General features: G+C 40.9%; 1 protein-coding gene across 20 annotated transcripts in view; it reads right to left on the bottom strand.

Annotated features, from left to right (window-relative positions):
• Positions 1 to 224: 224 nt before the first annotated feature.
• The window catches only part of CD44 (CD44 molecule (IN blood group)), a 96,481-nt gene continuing 72,968 nt past the window's right edge, over positions 225 to 23,737 (bottom strand). For 12 of the 20 annotated variants that reach the window (XM_023738293.1, XM_023738301.1, XM_023738298.1 and 9 more), the window contains 7 exons: positions 22,244 to 22,339; positions 20,401 to 20,490; positions 19,212 to 19,418; positions 16,431 to 16,490; positions 11,852 to 11,923; positions 8,731 to 8,809; positions 225 to 1,759 (listed from right to left, as the gene is read on the bottom strand). In XM_023738293.1, the coding sequence (XP_023594061.1) occupies positions 1,555 to 1,759; positions 8,731 to 8,809; positions 11,852 to 11,923; positions 16,431 to 16,490; positions 19,212 to 19,418; positions 20,401 to 20,490; positions 22,244 to 22,339 (809 nt within the window). In that variant the 3' untranslated portion in view covers positions 225 to 1,554. The remainder of the gene's footprint in view (positions 1,760 to 8,730; positions 8,810 to 11,851; positions 11,924 to 16,430; positions 16,491 to 19,211; positions 19,419 to 20,400; positions 20,491 to 22,243; positions 22,340 to 23,737) is intronic. The other 8 variants (XM_023738303.1, XM_023738314.1, XM_023738328.1 and 5 more) reach the window with 3 other exon arrangements.

The raw sequence follows: 23,737 nt of genomic DNA, 5'->3' as shown, positions 1-23,737 counted from the left end.
GAAACACTACTAGTTAATCTTATCATTTCAAGCAACAGGTGACTTTTTATGGCAGCCTAGGGAAGGAGGTCCAGTTTTATCGGAACACTTACTTTAAAGATTCAATCTCTTCTATTACAAGTAGCCTTTGGAAGTTCCAGGACCAATGGAGTGTGCTGACTGATGCGTAAAGACCACAAAGGAGCTACCAAGTGGGGGAAAATATGAGATCAGAACATAAAGCCATTATTCTCTTTTTTTTTTTTTTGCCATAAAGCCATCTATCTGGTGATAAGGTTCCAATTGCGGGAAGCCCTGTAACCTTTTGAGACATTCTCCAGGCACTTAATTTATCCTAAGTAGCAACTGCATCAGGGAGAGTGGAGACAACTGACTTGTCAGTATAAATAAATAACAGAGCCATACAAATACTTGAAAGGGATCTATACTTCCCACCCCTTGACCACCCATGCCAATCTTTCATTTCCATTGGCTTCTCCTTTTATTACAAGAGGTCCAAAGGCACTTTTGTATTGTTCTTGGACATCACTAATAGGGTCATTGTCTATGAAATGGGACCCCACAAATGATAGGTCATGCAAATTTAATTTGATTTTTCAAATCCCTTCAAGGGGAGACAACAGGTGGCCGTTAAAACACAAATGTGGCTTAAGCTCCTCGTCTCACAATGCTGGTTTTAGGGTGGGACAGAAAGACTTTGGACAGCCTGAGAAATAAAATAGTGCTATCTTCCTTGATCTTCTGTGAGATTTGGCTGAGTGAGCCTAAGGAGGATGATGCCTACATCTCTTTTATTGGCTGTGGGGCCCCAGACCTTTCTGGTTTAGAAACTGAAGGATCACAGCACAAAGAGTTAAGGTGGCAGAAGTACAGACGTTTATTATGAATCAGCTTAAGCCCTTTTATGCCTCTGACAAAGTAATTAAAAAAAAAAATCATTCTGATCAAAGGACCTCCAGGGTTTAATATTTCAAAAACGAAGATAAATAGCTTACTACAGATAAATAGCTTCACCCTTTGGGTGTCTCCCAGAAGCATCTGAAAATTTTCCAGGGGGGTCTGTAGGAGGGGGTGTGTAATCAGTACATCCCGAACCCGTACCCCAGTGGAAAGCAATGCCCAGGGATTGGGCTAGTGGAAGGGAAATATGGACCCATTCAAATTTCCTCCCAGAGACCAATCCCTCGTAGCCCTGGGGAATATTCTTAACAGGTAGCTGCTACCTGGGAGGTGGGGCGGGGGGAAGGTCTGGGATCAGGAAGACGTATTTGTGTGGCTTTTGGTAGAAGCCATCCATTGAGGTGAGCGGCCTCTAGGTGGGAATTGGAACCGTCAAATTCGTGCCAATTTTTAATTGGACCCTCATTTCAGAAAGCAATGCTGATTTTATAAATTGGACTTGTCTAAAAAAAAAAAAAGAGTAGAAAATTTTATGCCAAAAAAGATCCCAAATAAGACAATCAGTAGCACATTGCATCTGTTAAGTGTCTGTCCCAGCTCCCTGTAACAGTGATACATCTGATGTTGTTTCTTTCCAAGATAGTGGGGTGGGTGTTACATCCCAATCTTCACGTCCACATTCTGCAGGTTCCGTGTCTCATCGGCTGTCATGCACTGGTCTGGGGTCTCTGATGGCTCCTTGTTCACCAAATGCACCATTTCCTGAGACTTGCTGGCTTCTCCGTTGAGTCCACTTGGCTTTCTGTCTTCCACAGCTCCATTGCCATTGTTAATCACCAACTTTTTCTTCTGCCCACACCTAATAATAATAATAATAAATCATATGAGAAAAGAGTGTAAAGACACAATCATCATCATCACCATCATCTTCACTAAGGTTTAAGATGGTCTTACTATGTGCACAGTGCTTTCTCTACTTCATCTTACTGATGCTGAAAAACCAGTGGTTCTCAAAGTGAGGTCACTGGACCAGCAACAAAAGTATCACCTGGGAACTTGTTAGAAATGCAAATTCTCAGCCACATCCCAGATCTACTGAATCAGAAAACTCTAGGGGTAGGGACCAGGATCTGTGTTTAACAAGCTCTCAGGGGATTCTAATGCACACTCAAGTTAGAGGCTCAGTGATCACAACAACCCTGGGAAGCCAGTGCTATTATTATCCCTCTATTATAGGTGAAAGGAGCCCTGGTGGCGCAGTGGTTAAAGCGATCGACTGCTAACCGAAAGGTCAGCGGTTTGAAACTACTGAAGGCTGTGCGGGAGAAAGATGTGGCAGTCTGCTTCCTTAGGGATTTACAACCTTGGAAACCCTATGGGGTCACTATGAGTTGGAATCAACTCCATGGCAGTGGGTGGGATGATAGGTGAGGAAACCCCAGGGCTCAGAAAATTCAGTGATTTGCCCCAGGTCACTAAGTAAGAAATAAAACAGTCTGAATTCAAACCCTGGTCTGTCTGACTCCCAAGTTCTAATTCTCCTTCCACCATACTAGGTAATGGAAACGTTTCTCTGCTTATAAGAGCTTTAGCAGTTTCCACGGGCTTATATAAACCAGCAACATGATGACTGTAAATCATTCTGGTTTGTGTATTCAAGGAAGTCACACTACTTCCTCTTCCAGTCAACGCTTTGTTGGCCTTATCAGGGTTATTACTCCATGTACAGAGGATAATAAAACATCATTTTTCTATACATATAAGGCCATATTGATTTTCCCCTAACATTGGTTAACTGCCATGTCACCTCAAATAGGAGGTTAAAGTACATAAGTTGAATTGCTCACTGTTACTGTAAGATTTCTCAGTAATGTTACTTAAGATTCAAATGCAGAAGAAAGTCTTCTATGGAAGAGCATAACCTTGATCTTATTCCTGGGCACCATCATAGCTTTGCCTTACCCCACCCAGCCTGACGCAATGCTTCCTCTTTCCTATAACACGATCACTGCTGCACATACAGGAGTCAGACTGTGCTTAACAGAGGCGAAGTTGCAGAGCCCCACAATTACAATGAGGTGGGGGAGAGGAGAAATCAACAAGCATTTATTGGACACCTCCTGAATACCAGACACTGTACATGTAATTTCATGCAATCCCTCTAATAACCCCAGAAAGCAGCGATTATCCCCATTATACAGCAGTGGAAACTGAGGCCCACAAAGGTTTAATAACTTGCTTGAGGTCACACAGTAAGAGTGACAGACTCAATATTCAAATTTAGGCTTTTATGACCAAGGCCTGGGCTCTGCCAGGCTCTGTCAAGGCCGCCAGCCATCTGGAGATTTGGAAACTGTATGAAGTCGGAATTGCTCATTTTGCTGCTGGATATTTGGAGCTGTAGAGACAAAGCCTCTATTATTCATGACCATGGGCCATTTCCTCTAGAACTGCCAAGGCCATAAACTTTAATCTCTTGTTTGGGGAAATAGAAATTATACCTCCTTAACAGGAGGTATAACCTTTCTCCTCTGGCATGATGCTTGGTGAGGGATGGAGCAGATTCAGGGCTGGGAGTATGGATGGAGTCTGCAAGACAACAGAGCACACGGTAAAGAGCAGGGGCTTGAAAGGGCTGGTTTGGAGTTCTGATTGCATATTTTACCTGCTGTGTGACCTGGGAAAACTCACTTAACCTCTCTGAACCTTGGTTTTCTTATGTGTAACATTGGATATTTAAGAGTATCAGTCTCACCGGATTATGGAAAATACTTGAAACAGAGCCTGGCATTCAATAAATGAGTCTATTACTATTATTATTTGGTTGTTCTTATAAATGGTGTGGGGTGAGGAAACTAAGGCCTTGGATGGGCATCTAGGACAGTATCTGGAACATACTAAATGTTCAAGATGTGCTAGCTGTAATTGTTAATACAACAGCCGTAGAAGACGGGTTTTTCTGCCTTCACCTACCTTGTTATATTTACTATGAAGATGATTTAAAAGGCCAAAGGTAGAATGCTGCTTGTTATTATTTCAAATTCTCAGGTGGTATCCTGTGTTCTTTGGAGAAAAGGTGTCTTATTAAAGTTAATTCTCATTTGCCTACCTAATAGATGGTTGAGAGGTTAAATGAGATTTTTGTGGGTGATTTATAAGCATTAAAAAAGTCTGTGCATAGGGTGGGGGAGGTAATTAATGTTATTAATAAAGGAAGCTAGTTTTGCAAATGGGTAACATTCAACCTGTATAACAGAGGAATATTGTACTTGGGCTTAGTCTTGCCCCCACTTTTCTTTGGATTTATGTATCTCTATTATCTATCTGTGTTTTTTTTAGAGGGCAGGATTATTTTCATAAATTACTCAGTGCGGTGATTAGTGCTCCAGGCATTTAATAAGTGCTTTTGAAAAACAAGTTCCAATTTTTCATTCTGCTTAGTTATAGGAATTAAGAAAGGAACATCAGAGCTAAAGGCACTTCAGAGATCATCCAGCTCAAACTCTTCATTATGTAAAACAGACACTGAGTGCCCAGAGGTCAAGGGTATGGTCCAAAGCTACACCCCTAGTCATGGCAGTGCCTCACCTACAACAGACTTTCTAACTCTCAGCATCACAGGTCTAGCCAAACCGCATCCTGCCTTAATCTCCTTTACCCATAAATCCCAGGCATTAGCTGGGTACACAGTGACCCACAATGTGGAAGAAGACTGGAGCCTCGCCAGCACAAAGTGGGCAGTCTCCGTGGGGTTAGAAACCAAGTAACATACATTTAGGACATGGAGTCTTTATCTTGAAAGACTTAGGGGAGGAATGAAACAACTGATCTTGTATCTCTTCTACCTGACAGTCCTTAGAGATATTTGGAGATTTGTTTTACTTTTAGAGCTGTGTCTTCTAATAGAGCAACCACTAGCCACATCTGGTGATTTAAACTAAATAAAATTAAAATTTCAATTCTTCAGTCAAACTAGCCACATTTCAAGTGCTCAATAGTCACACGTGGCTGGTAGTTATCATATTGGACAGTGCAGACGTAGAACATTTCTATCATTGCAGAAAGTTCTATTGGACAGTGCTGTTCTAGAGGGCAGAACCATTTTAAGTGAGCATAGAGTACAGAAAATTAGACTAGAGCTTAATAGAAGGAAGAAATTTCTAAATCATGGAGCTCTACAGATGGGGCTTACCAAGCAATGGGTGACTGCCCACTGGGGTTTCAAGAAAAGACATTTGTTACCCTGAGGGTGAAGCTGGTGAAGGCCTTTTATGCACAATCAGCGTGAAAACGTCCTATCCTTTCCGTTGTATGAAGCCTGCTCTGGTAAGAACTTGACATTTTTTATATTCTTTACATAATCCAGATACATTATTTAAGGGAAAGCTTCCTAACTTCTCCTCTTTGACTTCACTCTATCTACCAATCTAACTGGCTTCTAAAACAATTTTTTTTGTTTGTTTGTTTTAAGGAGAATGAATCAAGTATGGTTTCCATTGAAAAGCTGTGACGCAAAAACTCTGATTATATGAAGGCGATCAGCAAGGAAAGATAATATGGTTATGGCAGGGGTGGAAAAGGCAAAAGAAACAATAAAAGCCAGTTGTTCTTGAGTCAACTTCGAGTCATGGCGACACCATCTGTGTCAGAAGAGAACTGTCCTCCATAGGGTTTTCAGTGACTGATTTTTTGGAAGTAGATTGCCAAGTCTTTCTTCAGCGGTGTCTCTGAGTGGACTCGAACCTCCAACCTTTTGGTTAGCTGCCAACACGTTAATCATTTGCACCACCAGGGACGCCAAAGAAATAATACCAGAAAACCAAACCGTTGCCATGGAGTCAATTGCGACTCTTGGTGACCCATGTGTTACAGAGTAGAACTGCTCCATAGGGTTTTCTTGGCTTGAATCTTTACAGAAGCAGATTGCCAGGACTTTCTTCCACAGAGTTGCTGGGTAGGTTTGAATTGCCAACACTTAGATTAGCAGTTGAGCGCAAACCGTTTGCACCACCCAGGGACCTTAAAGAAATAACAGAACCCCCTAAATCGGGATCTTTAAAACGACGTGACTCACAGATCGCTTTACCATGGAAGCCCTTGGTCAATCTTGTATGTCAGCTTCAGTGACGAACAGTTTTCCTCTTTGATCTTTTAACCATAATGCATATAACAGTGCCTGGCACAGAGCACATTCTCAAAAAATGTAAGCTGACTCAAATTCAACAGGCCAGCACTGCCGCTGAACCTCAAGATTCTTCTGGGGACAAGATGGTGCCCTTTTCGTTTTTATCTTCTCTTCGCAGTGGTTAACATTTTGAGTGCTAACCAAAAGGTCAGCAGTTCGAATCTACCAGCTGCTCCTTGGAAACCCTATGGGGCAGTTCTACTCTGTCCTATAGGGTCACTGTGAGTTGGAATCGACTTGACAGAAGTGGGTCTTCCTCCTTGCCAATGCTGATGGTCCTAGGTACCACTCAAAATGTGTTTGCTGGATAAACGAATACCTGTGGCAGGCCCCTATTTTTAACCAAACTGCCTTTGATGAAAATTGGGTTCTACATTTTTCTTAAATGCAATGCTCAAAGCAGAAAGGCTCCAGCCTTTTAAGAGGATTAGAAATGGGCTGGAGGCTTTAGAAACGAAGTGAACTTAGGGCCCTGTGCAGTCGTTAACCCCTCTTTAGCTGCGTGGCAAATCTGTTTTCAATTAGGAAATCAGGACATAGTAATTTACAGTGTCCAAGCAGCTACTTTCCTGGTGAGACACTTGCTGTGCTGGATCCTGCCTGTCCCTGTTTGCCTGTTGCTAGGGTGACTGCTGGTCTTTGGAGGGTGGAGGTGGGGGCTGCAATAAGGCCCCTTCCCTGCTGTTGACATGACAGGCAGAGGCATGAGAGCTAACTGGCCACGCTGAACAGATTCCAACTGCTCTCAGGGACAGCTGAGATGCTCCTCTGTGGTCCGCCCACCCCACATCAACAGCATCCGGGGCCAATGTTTCTATGGTGACAAAGCTTATGGAACTGTATATGTGAGCAAAAGTGGTGCAGGCTAGGGTTTGGAACAAAAGGGCTGGTTTTGAACAATGAAAAATTCATATTTAATTGAGCAAAAGTAATCTAAGGGAAAACAAGGAGGCTGAGGGAAAGTAAAAAGACTCTTTGTGAGGGCTCCCTCAAGTCACACTATTTAAATTCAACTAAAAAAAAAAAAATATTTCCATTTAGTCATAGGCCTTCCAGTTTTTTTTTTCTTCTAGTTTTTATTCCTTATACAATCAGCTTAAAAGGTTGGTGGTTCAAATCCACCCAGAGGTGCCTCCAGAGAAACCCTGGTGAACTACTTCCGAAAGGTCACAGCCACTGAAAAATCTATGGAGCACAGTTCTACTGTGCACACATGGGTTCCCAATGGGACTCGATAGCAACTGGTTGGTTATAACAATCAGCCATCTTGACTAATTTTTTTAAATTATAATTTCAAATGTATAGATAGGAACACAGCTATTTGTCATTAATATAGCACTTTTATTAATTTGTACCACTGTAAAATGGTATTATTTGATTTCCTCTGATAACTAGAGATACTACATGGGCTGTACATGGCATTGGAATTGCTGTTCACTGCTTCCCAAAAGCCAGCAGGAAAGGCTGTAAAAATCTTGAATTGCCAGATCTTCACACAAACTGAGGGGCATCCTCTGGCCTGTTAGATGATGTAATGAAACAACAAAGGCAGCCCTGTGTGGCTTTGACATTATAAAAAGCACGTCAAGGGACATTTACAAAAGGTTTGATCTTCCTGTGTATGTGCTCTGAGAAAAATACTACATCTCTAAAGCGTCTTGGGTAGGAAATCTAGGCTTCAACATTTGGAGTATCCCTGTTAATGTTCATTTCCTCTGTTGCTAGAATTACTGTTTCCCTTCACTTCACTCTAGGTAGCATTATTTCTAGAGCCTTGTCATGGCTCAACCAGGTCTGTGTATCATGTAAATAACTTCCAAAACTATAGGCCTTGGTTGAGGTCGGGATAAAGGAGAATCTTTGAGGATGTGATGATACCCCACATGTCAGTTCTAGAAAGATGAGTGTCTGTTCTTTCTTCAGACTTTCCTAAGGAAAAAATCTAAATGTGCCCCCAGTGCTCATAGCTGTTTTCTAGATCTCACTGTCAGGGAGCTCTTCCTAGATCATAACTTGAATCCTTTCAACTATGATTTCCAGAACATAGTGCCATTACAGAAAAGAAAAAGAAGAAAAAGAAACAGACAAAATAAAAAATAGAATGCCTTCTTTACGTAAGAATTACAGAAGATTCCATGGATTTCAGGCTGAAGAGGACTATGAACCCCTGAATCTTTATATAATGTTTGTGTGCATTGTGAATGCACTCAATAAATATTTGCTTAATGTATCAATAAATCAGGGTAGACTTCTATACACGCTTCTGGAGAGTTATTTCATAACTTTCATCAGATAAGTGTCTCCATGGGGTTTACCAGTAACCTGAAAAAATTAAATACCACAAAGATCCAATCAATATTTAAAAGCCATGGTTTAAATAATCCAGGTGCCTCCTTTCTCTAAAGAACATACCAGAGCAGAGTTTTTCAAACTGTACCATGCACATGAATCCCAGGGATCTTGTTAAAATGCAGACTCTGATGCAGTAGTCCTAGGTTAGGGCCTGAGAGTCTGCATTTCCAACAAGCTCCCAGGGGTGTGAGGCTGCTAGTTCCAGAGACCACACTCTGAGCCTCTGAGCAGCAAGGATACCGAGCCTCAGTTTAAATGTTCCAAGTCAAAAGCCGCAAGGAGCATTTCCTTACCTTCTTCGACTGTTGACAGCGATGCAAACTGCGAGAATCAAAGCCAGGGCCAAAAGGGACGCCAAGATGATCAGCCATTCTGGGTTGAGTGAACCAAAAGACATGTGTGAACTTTGGAAATACACTTTGTAGAAAAATAGAAGTACTTTACAAATTTAGTTGGTCCAAACAAGAATGCTATTCAGCACTGCAGATGGGCCCAGCCAAAAGGCCTAGACAACAGGCAGATAATACTGAAAAAACAATTTTGCTACTGATGTTTGTCCAACAGGCCTCTTGTTTAAAACTTTCATTATCCTGGGGATTTTCAAGTCCTTTGGGAGAAACTTGTTTCCAAAAAACTGTAGTTTTTGAATGAGCTATTGAAACTTGTAGATACGTTTGGTGTGGTATTATTAAGTAGACTAAAGGACATTTATGCTTCCCTTGAAAAGACTATTCCTTTCCTATATAAGAGCATCAACCTTACATTTCATTAAGAAACAAAAATAGAGGCCAAATTCTAGTGCACAGGGGAAAGGACGCTCTTATGGAGTATGGAAGGATTGTGAACCTGAACACGTTCAGCGGAGAGTCATTGGGCAACACTTGTCAAAAACCTGCAAAATGTTCGTATTTTTGATGCAGCAGTCGCATTTCCAGGTATTTATAGGAGTTCAGAATTACCTGTTTGGATGCTGATCACTGAGCTATTTATAATAGGAAAAGTTGGAAGCAATCTAATATCCAACAGTAAGAGTTTGCTTAAATAAGTTAGGATACATCCACTGTATTATGTACCACAGTACAGGGAAGAATATGTAATGACATGGAAATCTGTGCCCAACCAGTAGGGAATGTTAGTTTACTAAAGAGCCTGTAGGGTATAAATACATTTTAAAATATAAGTTACATTGAAAAACTGCAGGAAGTAAAATAACAGTGAGATACTATTACACACATTGACCCAAAATGTTGATAACACCAAATGCTGACAGACTCTGATTCGTTGCCGGTGGGAATACAAAATGGTACAGCCATTTGGAAGACAGTCTGGCAGCTTCTAAACAAAGCTGAACATAGTCTTACTATACAATCAGCAATCGTGCTCCTAGGTATTTACCCAAATGATCTGGAAACTTAACCTAACCACGAATGTTTATAGTGACACTGTTCATAATTGCCAAAATTTGGAAGCAATCATGATGTACTTCAATAAGTGAATGGATAAACTGTGGTACATCCATACAATGGAATATTGTTCAGCTATAAAAAGAAATGAGCTATCAAGCCATGAAAAGACATGAGAAACCTTAAATGCACATTGCCATGTGAAAGAAACCAGTCTGAAAAGGCTGCATACTGTATGATTCCAACTATGTGACATTCTGGAAAAGGCAAAACTATGGCGAGAGTAAAAAGACAAATGGTTGCCAGGAGCTTGGGGTGTGGGAGGGAGGGATGAATAGGTGTCTGCCTGTTGCTAGCAGGGCATTTTTAAGGCAAGTGAAACTATTCTGTATGATACTGTAATGGTGGACACATGACATTATATATTTGTCAAAACTCATAGAACTGTACAACACAAAGAGAATCCTAATGGACATTAGGGACTTTGGTTAACAATAACACATCAGTACTTGTTCCTCAATTGTAAAAAATGTACCACACTAATGCAAGTTGTTAAAAATAGGGAAAATTCTGTGGGTGGGACAGAAGGGGGTAAATGACAGTTCTCTGTACTTTCTGCTCAACTTTTCTGCAAACCTAAAACTGCTCTAAAAAATAAAGTCTATTAATTAAAAAAAAAAAAAGACAAGAAAGGCATACATCAAGATGGTAACCATGGTATTTCTGGATGGAGAGATAATAAGTACTTTATCTTTTTCTCTATTTAGCTACATTTTCTAAAACTTTTTCAGTAACTATGTATCACTTAGGAACTAATAAAATGTTATATACATGTTTTAAAATCAGTTGTTAAAAGGACTTGTCAGCTTGAATATATTCAGTTGAAAAGTGGATTGTACATCTGTGTAATGAACTAATGCTTGAGGAAAGAAGAAAGATGGAAAGTCATTCATTCTCTATTACTCTTTGGGAGTCTTGGTTTTCCTCCAGTTTCCTGGTCAGCACTGCCTTTGCCTCACCTGTGCCTGGTTAGGTGAGTTTGGGGAGGACAGTAAGGTCAGATGAGTGGGGAGCCCACAGGAGGGTGTCATTTCTATTCGTTTCCCCTGGTCAGCCATGGAGATGCCCCACACTCAGGTTCACTAGAGTCAAGAAGAGTCCTACTCCTGGTGATAGCAAACTGCTTTCCTCTTCCCCCGGGAAACCCACTTCCTCTTTCCATATTCTCTGCCTTCAGATGTGCTCAGGCAGACTGAGGCAATGGGGTGGTGAAGCACACATGACATTATTCCCTTTCCTCAAGGGAAGGTCAGTTTTGAGACTTCTAAAAAGAGGAGGGAATTAAAAGGATAATTTACAACTCTAGGAAAACCCTTCCCTTTTTTGTAATCACCCTTTACAAATGCTCAATTTTGAGCCCCAGCCAAACAAAGAATTTGCATCAAATGCCTTAAATGTTGATGCTCAGAAGAGTCAGTAGTTCCCGTTCCCTCACTGCACATGTAACACTTTCTGGAAGGTGTCTTCTGCCCAGATCAGGAAAGACTCGAGAAAAAGTAGTTGGGGTACTAGAAAGATGTTTTTACTTGACTCAGACAAATGACCCTTGTATCTCCTCACTTTCTGCAATATGAAAGTCACACCCTTCACCCTCAACCCCAGAAATAAAGGGGAAACTGGACGGGGATGGGAAAGACCTGGGCGTGAATGAAATCTTCTGGATGATCACTCATTTGAGAAGGAAGCTTTAGTAACTAACCTGGCAGTTTTTTGGGACAGGTCTAGTGTAAACTCAATCGATGGGACCCAGGAAGGCCAAGAAGAGAGTGCTCCATCCTTTCCTACCAAAAGGCTGTTCTGCTTTCATTCATCCTTTCACTTACAGGGAACAGAAGGTTCAAAGGTTGGCATTTAAGAGAATGTGCTTTTGAGTTGGTCTCTTCCTTCCTTCTGGGACATTCAGAGGGGTCTGCTTTAAGCATCTTATTCTGTTTCACAGATAGAAACTCACCTGGAATTTGTGCTTTCCTTATAGGATTCGCTGTAGTATTGGCACCATCTTCTTGACTCCCACTTGAATGTCCTAAGGAGAAAAACAATATCTCTCACCCAAAGTTTGGAATGCATAGCCATAAGCTCCTTACATAACAACACACAGGTCAACCTGTATGTATAGCACTGTGAAGCCACTTACAGATGCAAGCCACAGACGTTTATAAAAATGTTACCAAAACCAAAAAAACCAAACCAGCCGCTGTTGAGACCATTCCGACTCATTGTGACCCCATGTATTGCAGAGTAGAACTGCTCCACAGGGTTTTCTTGGCTGTAATCTTTACAGAGCAGATCACCAAGGACTTTCTTTTACAGCATCACTGTGGGTGGATTCGAACCGCTAACCTTTCGGTTGGTAGTTAGCACAAACTGTGCCAGCGAGGAATCTATAATATGCTACACAAAAGACATTTCTCCCCAAAAGTTTAGTTTAATTAAGGCTGAGGTTTGGAAATGTTATCGTTATTATCATTATCATTTTATCAAGGAACATAAGAATTCTCAATGACAGTGTTGTGCAGTGTTTAAGAACTTGGGCTGTAGAGGTGGACAGACCTGGATTTGAGTCCTACCTCTGCCTCTTGCTAGCAGTATGTGTGTGCTGGACCAAGTTACTCTCTCCAAGTCTCATATAATGGAGATAATAATAAAATCTACTCCATAATTTTGCAGAGGTTTAAAGAAACACACAGTACTCAGTTGTGTGTAGTTGTTACTTTCTATTTTTTCTTGAGGATCTTACTACTCAAAGCATGCTCCGTGGACCATCAGCATAAACATCACTTGGGAGCTTGCTAGGAATACAGAATCTCAGGCCTCACCACAGACCTATGGAATCAGAATCTTCATTTTAACAAGATCCCTAGGGGATTCACATGCTTCATAAAGACCAAAGCAAATCTAAAAATCACATCTGATGTTTTTAGGTAAGCAAACATAAACATTTAAAAACTAAGAGTTCGCGGGGGAAGGAGTGGTCCTTTTTGTCTGTGAAAAGTCACCCTAGTAGAGTCCCTGATAATAATATATTAGTGAAACATGTCTTGTTTTTAAAAGAAAGAACATCTCCTGCTGCTGAAAAACAAACAAAGGAAACAAACAAATGAAAAACTCAAACCAGAGGGAAGCATCACAAGACAGAGAGCCCACCAGTCAGAACAGGAAGTTCATCAAAACAAGGGTAGCATCAGACTTCAAAAAGACACTTCTAAGACAACTAGTGAAGCTTCATTTTTTATGCTCCATCTTCCAAAAACAAAACTTTAAAATTTCCCATTAAAATGAACTTTTTTCCCTACTAAATAGGAACCTACTGCAGAATCCTAAAGGCCTAAAAAACTGACACCAAACCCATTGTCACTGAGTTGATACCGACTCATAGCGACCCTATAGGACAGAGGAGAACTGCCCCATAGGGTTTCCAAGGAGTGACTGGTGGATTCAAACTGATGACCTTTTGGTTAGCAGCCGAGCTCTTAACCACTGTGCCACCAGGGAAGCCTGCTTGCCTAATAAATGGATGAAGATGGCCAGGCCATCAATGAAACGTTTTCCTTGGAGAGTCAAACTTCAGACTCTGCACAGTAGATACTAAAGTCTTGATGACAATGGTTATTTTGGATAGGATGGCTCCTGTTCATGCAATTTGATGTTTCATATTAAACTCTAAATGGAGCAAAACAAATTCTTCCCAGATGCCTGGCTGTTTCAACACACCCCATCCCTTTTTGGCTGTGGCCTTTTACTTTCCAAACATCAGAAGGAGTCCGAGGCACTTTCCAGAGTCCCTGGTGGCTGGCAGGTTTTCACCTGCACAAGTCATGGCATATCGGCCATCTCAACAGGAGATCTTTGGCCTTGAAAACCACCTAGAGGCAAAGTCACTCTCGCTGGTCTTTCTCTGACTCACATCAGCATTTGATATTTGAAAGGAAGTCCATTAATGGATCATGATCTCTTTATTTTGATTTTCAAAAAAAGTGCTCCCAGCAAGGAAAGATCTGGGTGTGTGTACAACAAGATGAAACCTCCCCTTTCAACAATGGACACCTGCACCGGAATCAAACAAGAAGACCAGCTCCCGCCCACCTGATTCTCACTTCAAGCAAAAGCCAAAGTGGATGAATGAGATACAGCAGGCCTCCCCTTGCGCCGCTGAGGTCCGCAAATCCAGCCAGGGTAGGACTGGCTGGGAAAGCAGGTTCTGCAAAGAGGGCACTTGACTCTCCAGTTGGGGAGATGAGATCTAATCTGAGATGTGCACAGAGATAATTCAACTGTGAGAAAAATAGTCTAGGACAGTGCTTTTCAAACCCTGATGTGCAGACAACCCCCCTGGGGTGGGGGAAGGGGATCTGGTTAAAATGGAGATCCTGATTCAGCAGGTCTGGGGCTGGCCGGAGAGTCTGCATTTCCAATAAGCTCCTAAGTGATGTCCATGCTACTGGTCCAAGGACCATACTTGGAGTAACTGGGGTATCTTGACTTTAGTGAGCATGCCTTTTAATAATAATTCCCTTCCATTTCCAGAGGAGTCCCAGGTTGGTGCAAACGGTTAAGCACTTGGCTACTAACCAGAAGGTTGGCAGTTTGAATCCACCCAGAAGTGCATTGGAAGAAAGACCTGTTGATCTACTTCTGAAAAGTCACAGCCATGGAAAATCCTATGGAGCACAGTTCTACTCTGACACACAGGGGGTCTCCATGAGTTGGAATCCGGTAACTGATACTGGTTCATTTTCAGAATACCTTCACATTGCCATATCTTTTGTTCCTCACAAGCTCTCTAGGAGGTAACCTAGGCAGGCATTCAGATTTCCTCTTACTAACAAGAAAACTGAAGTTGAGAAAGGTTAAATGCCCTGTTCAAGGTCCCCAGCGAGCCCAAGACATCTGTCTCTTCCTTCAGAGCCATTTCTAATGAGCCCCTACCTCCCTGGGCTCTTACATAAAAGGTTATTAGTAAAGCCATGTCATGTACATTTCCATCGTAATATATCTTTTAAATGTGTGAATATTTAAACCAGGGGACAACCCTAGTACCATATTAGGCATGATGGGAGAGGACAACAATTTACTTAGGTTCGCCTGGATTTGTGGATGACCAGGGAGACATGGAGTCCTGGTTGCACAATGGTTAAGCATTTGGCTGCTAATCAAAGGGTCAGCAGTTGAACCCACCAGCTGCTCCTTGGAAACCCTATGGGGCAGTTCTACTCTGTCCTATAGGGTCGCTATGAGTCAGGGTTATCTTGACAGCAACGGGTTAGGGAGAACATGGTAAGCCATTATCCTTGGCAGAGCCCTTCAGTAGCCCCAGCATTAGATGTCAAGAGTAAACCTTCATCATGTCAGACTTCTGCCTGGAGTTAATGTTTGAATCCATTTAATAACACATGCCTTGTGATAATTATGGTCATTACAGAGTGCTTTCTGCAGATCATACTTATGAGAGGCAATGTGAGACCCCCTGTGCTTTAAACCTGGATCCTCAGCTTGCTAGTTGTGTCAGCTTGGCCTTAATTTTCTCATCTGTAGTATGGGGGTAATAATAGTACCTAGATATATCACACGATTTGTAGGTTGATTAAATGAGTTGATATTAGATGAACATATGAAATTGTTGATATTTGATTTTTCTTGACCTTCAGAAATGACATTTGCATATGGTCCAACCTAATACATGTAAAGTCTTTAAAACAATGTCTGGCACACAGTAAGTTCTCAATAAACGCTAGCTATTATTGCCATGTGCCAGGGATTATGTTAAATGCTTTACATGAGTTCCATCATTTTAGTTTTTAATCAACGACCTGTGGCAATTATTATTATCCAAATTTTATTGGTTAGGAAACTGAGCCTCAGACCCTACCTATAAGCATCTTGCCCAGTTAATATGTGGAAGGACTGGGATTAAACTCAGGCCACTCTTATTCCAAAAGCATACATTCTTAATCACTCTGCTGTATGCAAAGTTAAATTGAGATCCTGCTTGAATTCTTCCAGATCCTTTCAGATGGACGATTTTCTCCAGAACAGTAGTTCACAAAGTGTAGTCCCTACCTCAGCATCAATATCAGCATCACCAGGGAACTTATTAGAAATATAAATGCTCAGGTATTCAGACCTACTGAATCAGAAACCCTAAATGTGGAGCCCAGCAGTGTAATTTAATAACCTTCCTGGTGATTCTATGCAAGTCCCTGGGTGGTGCAAATGGCTAACACGCTTGGCTGATAACCAAAAGTTTGGAGGTTTAAATCCACCCAGAGGCACCTCGGAAGAAAGTGCTGGTGATCTACTTCCAAAAAATCAGCCATTGAAAACCCTATGGAGCACAGTCCTAATCTTACACCCATGGGGTTGCCATGAGTTGGAGTCAACTGGACAGCAATTGGGACTGGCCCTGGTGATTCTGACGCATTCTTAAAAAGTTTGAGGACCATTGTTCTAGAGACACAAACTCATACTTCGTTAATAATCAGCAGATTCTATGATTATTATAACAGTAAATGTGTAAAGCAGCTCAAACTTACCAGCCGACTCAGATCCGTGAGTGGTATGGGACCTCTTACCAGTCTTGTTGTTTTGGTGTCCTGTAACACACAAGCAGGGAAAGGTCAGTACTATGTGTTTCCACTTACACTGCCACCTGCATTGCTTTCTGTTTGCATTTCCATACAGCACGTTACAAAGCTGAGTCTTTAGAAGGTAACCAAAAAAGGATGGCAAAGGAGGCTTGAATGGCTCAAGGATATTAATAACTGCTCCTTGCTAATAGACTGATGAGTGGGCTAGTGCTTTAATCAAAATTAAGGAAACTGCACAGCACAGGCGATTAAGAGTGACCATAGGAAGTGTGGTTTTGGTAGACATCCAAGAACTGTGGCTATCAGGGGCCTAACTATGGAACATAGTGCCTAGGGCAATTAGTGTTAAATTGCTAAATGATCTCTCACAGCAATCTATGGCAATTGTGATGGTCAATAGAAACTGCTAATTGGCACCCTGCCTCAAGCCCTACCTGCCCTCCCCTCCCCTCCCCCCATTGGGCCTCTGGTGGCAATGAACACTGTGACAAAAATATTACGGTGTCTTTGTAGGTCACTGTGTCTTTGCAATAAGGACTATATGCTTTGTATTATGACAAGCATGATCACTGGGAATGTGGCTTAGGGCATGAGACATTTTAAAAGATTTCACTGAGGCAGGAAATAGAAAAAGGTTTGGGTCTGCAGCACGGGATCTTGGGATTGAACTATGTAAAGACTCAAAGAGACAAGTCAACAATCTATTTAGAGAAAAAGAATGAAAATAGGAATGGGGAGATGATACCTAACATGTGAACAATGTGTGCCTGGGTATTAGGGTAAGTTTCAAATAATATTTTTCAAAAATTAAATCTGTATCGTCAACACCAATAGTTAATATAACCCAATCTCCTCTCAGGTATCCATTACCTAAGGTTTTAGATTGGGATAAGTTCATGAATTGCTAAAATCTGAATCCATAGGTCAAACCTTGGATTCAGCATATTGAAACTCCCTTCCTTCTCTCTGAACCCCTTCCCCTGCCCTTACACATTTTCCAAAACTATGTTAGAGTCTTCAAAAGAAATCACAGAACAATGGTTTCATAAAAAGGCAATTGTTATTCATAAGAAGTTACCTATACGGAATGTACAGTAACCTGATCATCACTATTTCCTTGATTAGAGAAGACAGAGCTGAGTGACTTGTAATCTCTCATGTAATTGCATTGCAGAGACAGATTTCTTTGTTTCTTGGTTGATGGGTAGAATAACTGAAAACAGCATTTGCTGAAATGCCAACACCAATACCCCAATTCCTAATATCACCATCACCAGCTCCATTACCATCACCATCACCAACTCCATCACCATCACCATCACCATCACCACCACTGCCACTACAATTCCAAATGTTTTAGTTCTTAATATTAAGCATAAAGACTGAGAGAAACGTATGGACACAAGTAAGCTTTATTTTATTTAATAATAATTAGGCTACGCATGCCTTCTAGGATACGGTAACTATTAAAATTGTTGTTTAAAATTTTACTTCATTAGGTTGCACAACAGGCCTTATTTTGCCAAGAGAAACTAGGCAACACTCTAAGATTCATTTCTCCAGAAGAATACTAAAAATGGTACTTGGAATTTTTAATAACGGAGAAACCATGCTGAATAAAAAACTAATAAGTGTAAGAGGCTTTGTCTTGCCAATATTGCCCGAATCAGTATTTCTTGAAACTTTTCCTGAGAGCCCTGGCGTGGGCAGCTCAGGGAAGGAGGCAGAGCATGAGGCATTCTGGGTTTTCTGTCCCCGCATCAGTCACAGCCTCATGACTGTCATCTGTTTTATATATTGGGTTCTCGTTAGATTTCTTTTTCTTCTTTTTTTTTCAGAAAAAGGGTTTCTGCTACAGAAACTATATATTTAAGGCAACTAATCTTTAATGTGCCTTAGTGGTTGAGTGGTAAGAAGCATCTGAAGAACTAACACTAGGAAGAGAGAACCAGTTTTTAGTTTCCCAGCCAGAGTGAGCATATTCCAGTTCTCTCTCTCTCTTTTTTTTTTCTTTCAGTTTTAGCTTCTTAATGCAGATGGAGAAACAAAGAAAAGCAGAAGTAGAGAAGACTTACTGTTTGAGAAACAAAATGTACCATCCTGAGTCTACATGTCAAGCTCTTTGCCATTACAAGAAAAATGGTGCCTATTGATTAACAGCAGATTACATAAAATTTTTTTTAAATGTACATCATAACTAGAATAGATTTATCCACTGGCCCTTCACCAAAAGTAAAATTTGTTAATCACCAATAAAAGATAATAATTTCAGCAAATGTTGTGTTACCTACATTTTTTACAACAACAATAAAAAAGATAATTTTAGAAGAAGAACATTAGAATATGGAAATTATTCACACACATTGGTAAAACCTTATTAAATAGGCAGCATATTTTAGTTGAAGCAAATGAAATTGCCATATTCAACTATTTTGACCTACAACTTAATATATCACAAGATCAGGAACGAGACAAAAAGAATTTCCATCACAACAATCGAGTCATAAAAAGAAATAGAAATTACACTGGCAAATGAAGCATTATTTTATCTAAACTATCTCAATCCAAGGTTACTTGTACTAGTGTTGATGATCAGTGATGAAAGTTATTGCCATATCACAAACTAGTGTAAGCACATCCTAGACAGAAAATATTCCCTGTAATATGAAAGTATGTGTTGTTTCTCCCTATAGAGAAAGCAAACCAGATAACAAATGTCCAAATTACCTGGAAATGAACCCGCTACATCAGAGTTGGAACCTCCAACAACAGTAACTTCAGTAACTCCAGGGGACCCAGTCTGAGCAGGGGTCACTGGGGTGAGGGTCCTGTTTTCCTTTGTGTCTGGGAAATGAGGGGTATAAACTTCCACTGATGTAGTTGAGTCTTCGGGAAGATTTTCACCTCTTCTTCCACCTCTGCCATCATTTCTGTCTGTGTGGAGGTGGAATCAATGGTAAACCCACATTTGTAAAGCCACTGCCCACTGTGTGTTTGTCTCCAGCACATGTAATTGCTGCAAAAGCCCTTCCTTTCCACTTACTATCCATGAACAAGGAGCAAAAGACACTGAAGTTCATTACATTGTCAGATATAATCAATATTCTGTAACCAACACCACCTAGATAGCACTTGACAGAAGAGATTTTAGTGATGCTAATACCCAGAAGAGACATTTGTTGCAACTCCTGCCTAGGTTGTTAAGGTAAATTTGTGTCACTTCAACTGAGACCCTAAAGCCCAATCAGGTACTAGATAATCATGAACTCTTTCTCAGTTGGATCCACCTTTGATGAAGTTGAAGAAACACACCATTGGATTGGAAGGTAAAATTATATAGTCTGCAATTGGAATGGCAAATGCAAGATTTCAAAGACCTTAGGCTACCAATTTAGCTTTTTTTTTTTTCTTTGTCAGAAGGGCACTACTTCTTTGTCACCCGGCACCTTGGATTTATGGTCCTGAAGATACGTGAAAAATAACATTGTTACAAGGCGGATAGGGAGCCCTGGTGGCACAGTGGTTAAGAGCTTGGCTGCTAACCAAAAGGTCAGCAGTTCAAATCCACCAGCCGCTCCTTGGAAACCCCATGAGGCAGTTCTACTCTGTCCTATAGGGTCACTATGTAAGCAATTCATTTTATTTAAACCAAGACACTAACTCTAGAGTTTAAGGAACCTAACCTTTAAGATTAAGATATATAGTTTGCACTTAATGTACAATGACTACCAAGAGGTCTACAAAGCAGAAAAACCAGAGAACCATCACCAGATGCACCTACTAACCAAAAACAACAGCATAACAGCAGTCAATTGATGCACCTCCACCAAAGACACAGCCAAAGCACTCAAAATTTGTTCATTTTTTTTTTTTTTTAAATCAAGAGTTGAAGCCACCTGGGCTTTATAATTCTTACTGCTAGATGTTAGAGCAGGAGTTGTTGGATGGTCTTTATCTTCTTCCAAGCCTCCATGTTCTGTAGAGAAGGTCTGAGAATGACTCTGTTCTGTTTCAGTGAGGGATGAATCCAGCGTTAATTTGGAACCATGATATAATTTCTCTGTTATCTGCTATAGAAGTGTCCAAAATAGGTAGGTGCAAAGGAAAAACAAAGTTTGTGCACACCGTTCTCTGATGGATAAAAATCTACAAGAGAATTCTGTTTTACCCTTCGTTGGCCCCTAAGACCCTTTGTTCATCAGAATAGTCAGTGAAAGTAAAGTGTCAAGGTGAAACCTGACTCAAAATTTTGTCCACCCTGGATCATCCTGATCTGATTGTATTGCTCCCAGTCACTAAGGAAAACTAGAGAACATAGACACATGGGAAAAGGAATGCTCGAGTCTCAGTGTTCCTATCAACAATCAAGAGCACCTGACTATTGGTCAAGAAGTGAGATTGTAATGAACATAAATGCCATGATAGCAGGTAGTACACCTATAACCATAAAAGAGGAATGAGATCAGCTAGAATAACCTGCTCAGGTAACTCAGATCCATTTTATACAAGAAACTCCTAACTTCCCTCTAAAGAGCATTAAACGAAGTCGCCATTTTACTCTATTACTAGGTTTTGGATCTCATCTGTGGATGTGATTCTCATCTCTGCACTGAGGAAACGCTTGCCTGGGCAAACACAGGGCCCTCAGTGACGTATATCAATTTGAGGTTGAAGCATTGCCATATCTGAAGTCACTTTGATTTGAGTTCATTTCTTTCGTGTTCTTCTAAGAAAAGGTGCTGACCTTTGAGTTACAGGTGCAAGCACTCCATAAAGTGCACCCATGAGCCATGTCCACCACCAAATAAATATTAAACCAGGAGAGAGACATTCACCAAAGCCCAAATCCAACATCAGAACAAAGTCAACAGTGACATTAAATGGAATAGCCTTCCAATGGCAGAGGCCATTCTTAGACTTATTTGCACCTTCTTTGATACCCAACACTGCTATTTACATTGTTGACAATCAACACATGCTTGCTGATTTTTTTATTTTTGCCTAGAATGGCTCCCATGAAGGACTCTGCCCATTATGTGTAGCAAGTAGTGAAATGAGGCAGATGGCCCCGTAATTCTCATTCCTTTCATGTGCTGCCAAGAATTTTAGACTGAGCTCTAGGCTATCCTGGCACAAAGAGTGGAAATGAAGGCTACTAGAAACTTAGCATTGATTCCTGCCATATGTTAGTGATAGAAAGTAGTATTAGCAAATGTTCCTTTTTTGTTCCAAGGACCCTCCTGACTTTGTCAATTGTCAACAATGTGCCTTCCTCCTCCCCTGTGGGCTGATCTGATTTCCTTATCCTTTATGAATAACTGGCCTCAAAATATCTTTTCACAACCACCAGAGTAATCCTATCTCTCTTCTGCCTTGGTCAGGGGAAAGATAGAAATCATAAGGAGATGTCATTTAAAACATGGAGAAAACAAACACTGTCCTAACAGTGGCCTCGGTTGTCACTGACATGAGTACTTAGAGAAGGAAAATCAAATTCAATGGAGTCTCGCAACCTTTGTCGTTTTTCTTTAAACATAAAGTTAGCGAATCTGGAAGGCAACAACATGAAGGTAAAATCAGTTTTAAAGAACCACCACCAAGGAAATACAGGCAATGAAGACTGCTTTTACACTCTGGGCTGAGCTGATCCACATAGCTCTAAGTGTACCACTCCACCACCAAGCTCTGGCATCTTGGCCAATCTAAGAGCAGAAGCAAGAATACAGGTCAATAAAGGGGCTGGCTGTCACCATCCTTACGAGTTGCCATTGCAAGAGGTCCTGTCCTGTCCAAGTCCAAACCTCCGTCTGGATCAGTAGTAGGCTGAAGCGTTGTACTATGGCTGGAGTCCATATCTGAAGGAATTAAATCAGTGTTATTGCTTGATTTCCTAAACTACTACCTGAGGGTGGTTTATGTAGTCTACAGCTGAATTACTTTTATATTCAAGCCTGGATAAGAAGAAGGAAAACACCTACTGTTTCATGTCTCCAGAATTAGAATAGATTATTTTTTCTTCAAAAGAGCATCGCAAAAAGTAGCCTCATTTCATTTAAGGGGTGAGTTGTATAAAATCTGTGATTTTTGTTTGTGTTTGCTCAGTCTGGAAGGATGACTTCATGGCACTAACATGAGCACAGGAGGGGACTCCCCAGCCTTACAGAGAGACAGCAGTATCATCCACATGTGACTTGTCCCATTCCATACACACTGCATTTCATATAAGCACACGTAACCTGACACATAAAGAAAACACAAAGTGCGCTGGCTTATTAGACACCATTTTCTCACACCTCCTTTACCTGCCAAAGAAACTTATTTACAACTCTCTTATCTAGTCCTCTTTCTCGTCACAAAGCGCACATGCAAATCAAAGCATAGAATTCTCATCTAATATTACCTAGGTGGAAGCCACAAGACGTGCACACGGGCAAGAAATAAGAAGCAATGAACCACTCTAGCACCTAAACACTTCTATGAGGTGTCTTTGAAATTTAACATGCACAATGCTGAATAGCGTAGAAATTTCACTGAAATATTTATAACTGCTGTTTTTAGTAGTTATCACAGATCTATTCTGCTGCAATAAAAAGCCCTAAGTGAAGCAGAGGTCAAATAATTCATAAACACCATCAATATTGCTGACTCTCCAGTTCAGTCAAAGCCTGCCCACACTTCTGCCTCTGGGGAAATTTAATGAGCTCCAAATGACTCCAGAGGCAAGCACCGAATATTGGGCACCCACATCTGCACTGCAGCTTTTACATGCAAAAAGAAAAGAGAATCGAAGTCTTTGTAGGACAAAAATGTGACTGTGACTCTACTATTCCAGATTTCAAAAAAGAGGAAGGGCCAGCAAACCCAAATAAAAATCCCAACTGGATATTCTTCTAGAAAAATTCCTGCCTGTTGAAGGTGTAATTCTTGTTAATCTTTCCTTTTATAAGTAGAATCCTTGAAGAGGTGTCAAAATCATTTTATGGTCAAAGCCAATCTTATTGTTCTTGACATGCTCATCAGTTTAATGGAATTTCTCTCTCTTCACTGGTATGGAGACAAAATATTGATCCTAAAGTTCTTTGACTGGCTTAGCTTCTCAGCTGGGATGTCATCAGAGCCTCCAGCAGCTGTGTGCATAACACGTGTGCTGGGTCTGCATGTGGTACTTCAGTCACTCAGCATAATGGCCCCAAGCCAGTCATTCAAACTTACCTTCTTTTATACAACCAAAGAAAACCTGCCAAATGGACCCA

This window comes from Trichechus manatus, unplaced genomic scaffold (genome assembly GCF_000243295.1).
Source record: "Trichechus manatus latirostris isolate Lorelei unplaced genomic scaffold, TriManLat1.0 scaffold00006, whole genome shotgun sequence".
In the NCBI taxonomy this organism is placed as follows: domain Eukaryota; kingdom Metazoa; phylum Chordata; class Mammalia; order Sirenia; family Trichechidae; genus Trichechus; species Trichechus manatus.
This window is presented reverse-complemented; position numbering and strand designations above follow the sequence as displayed.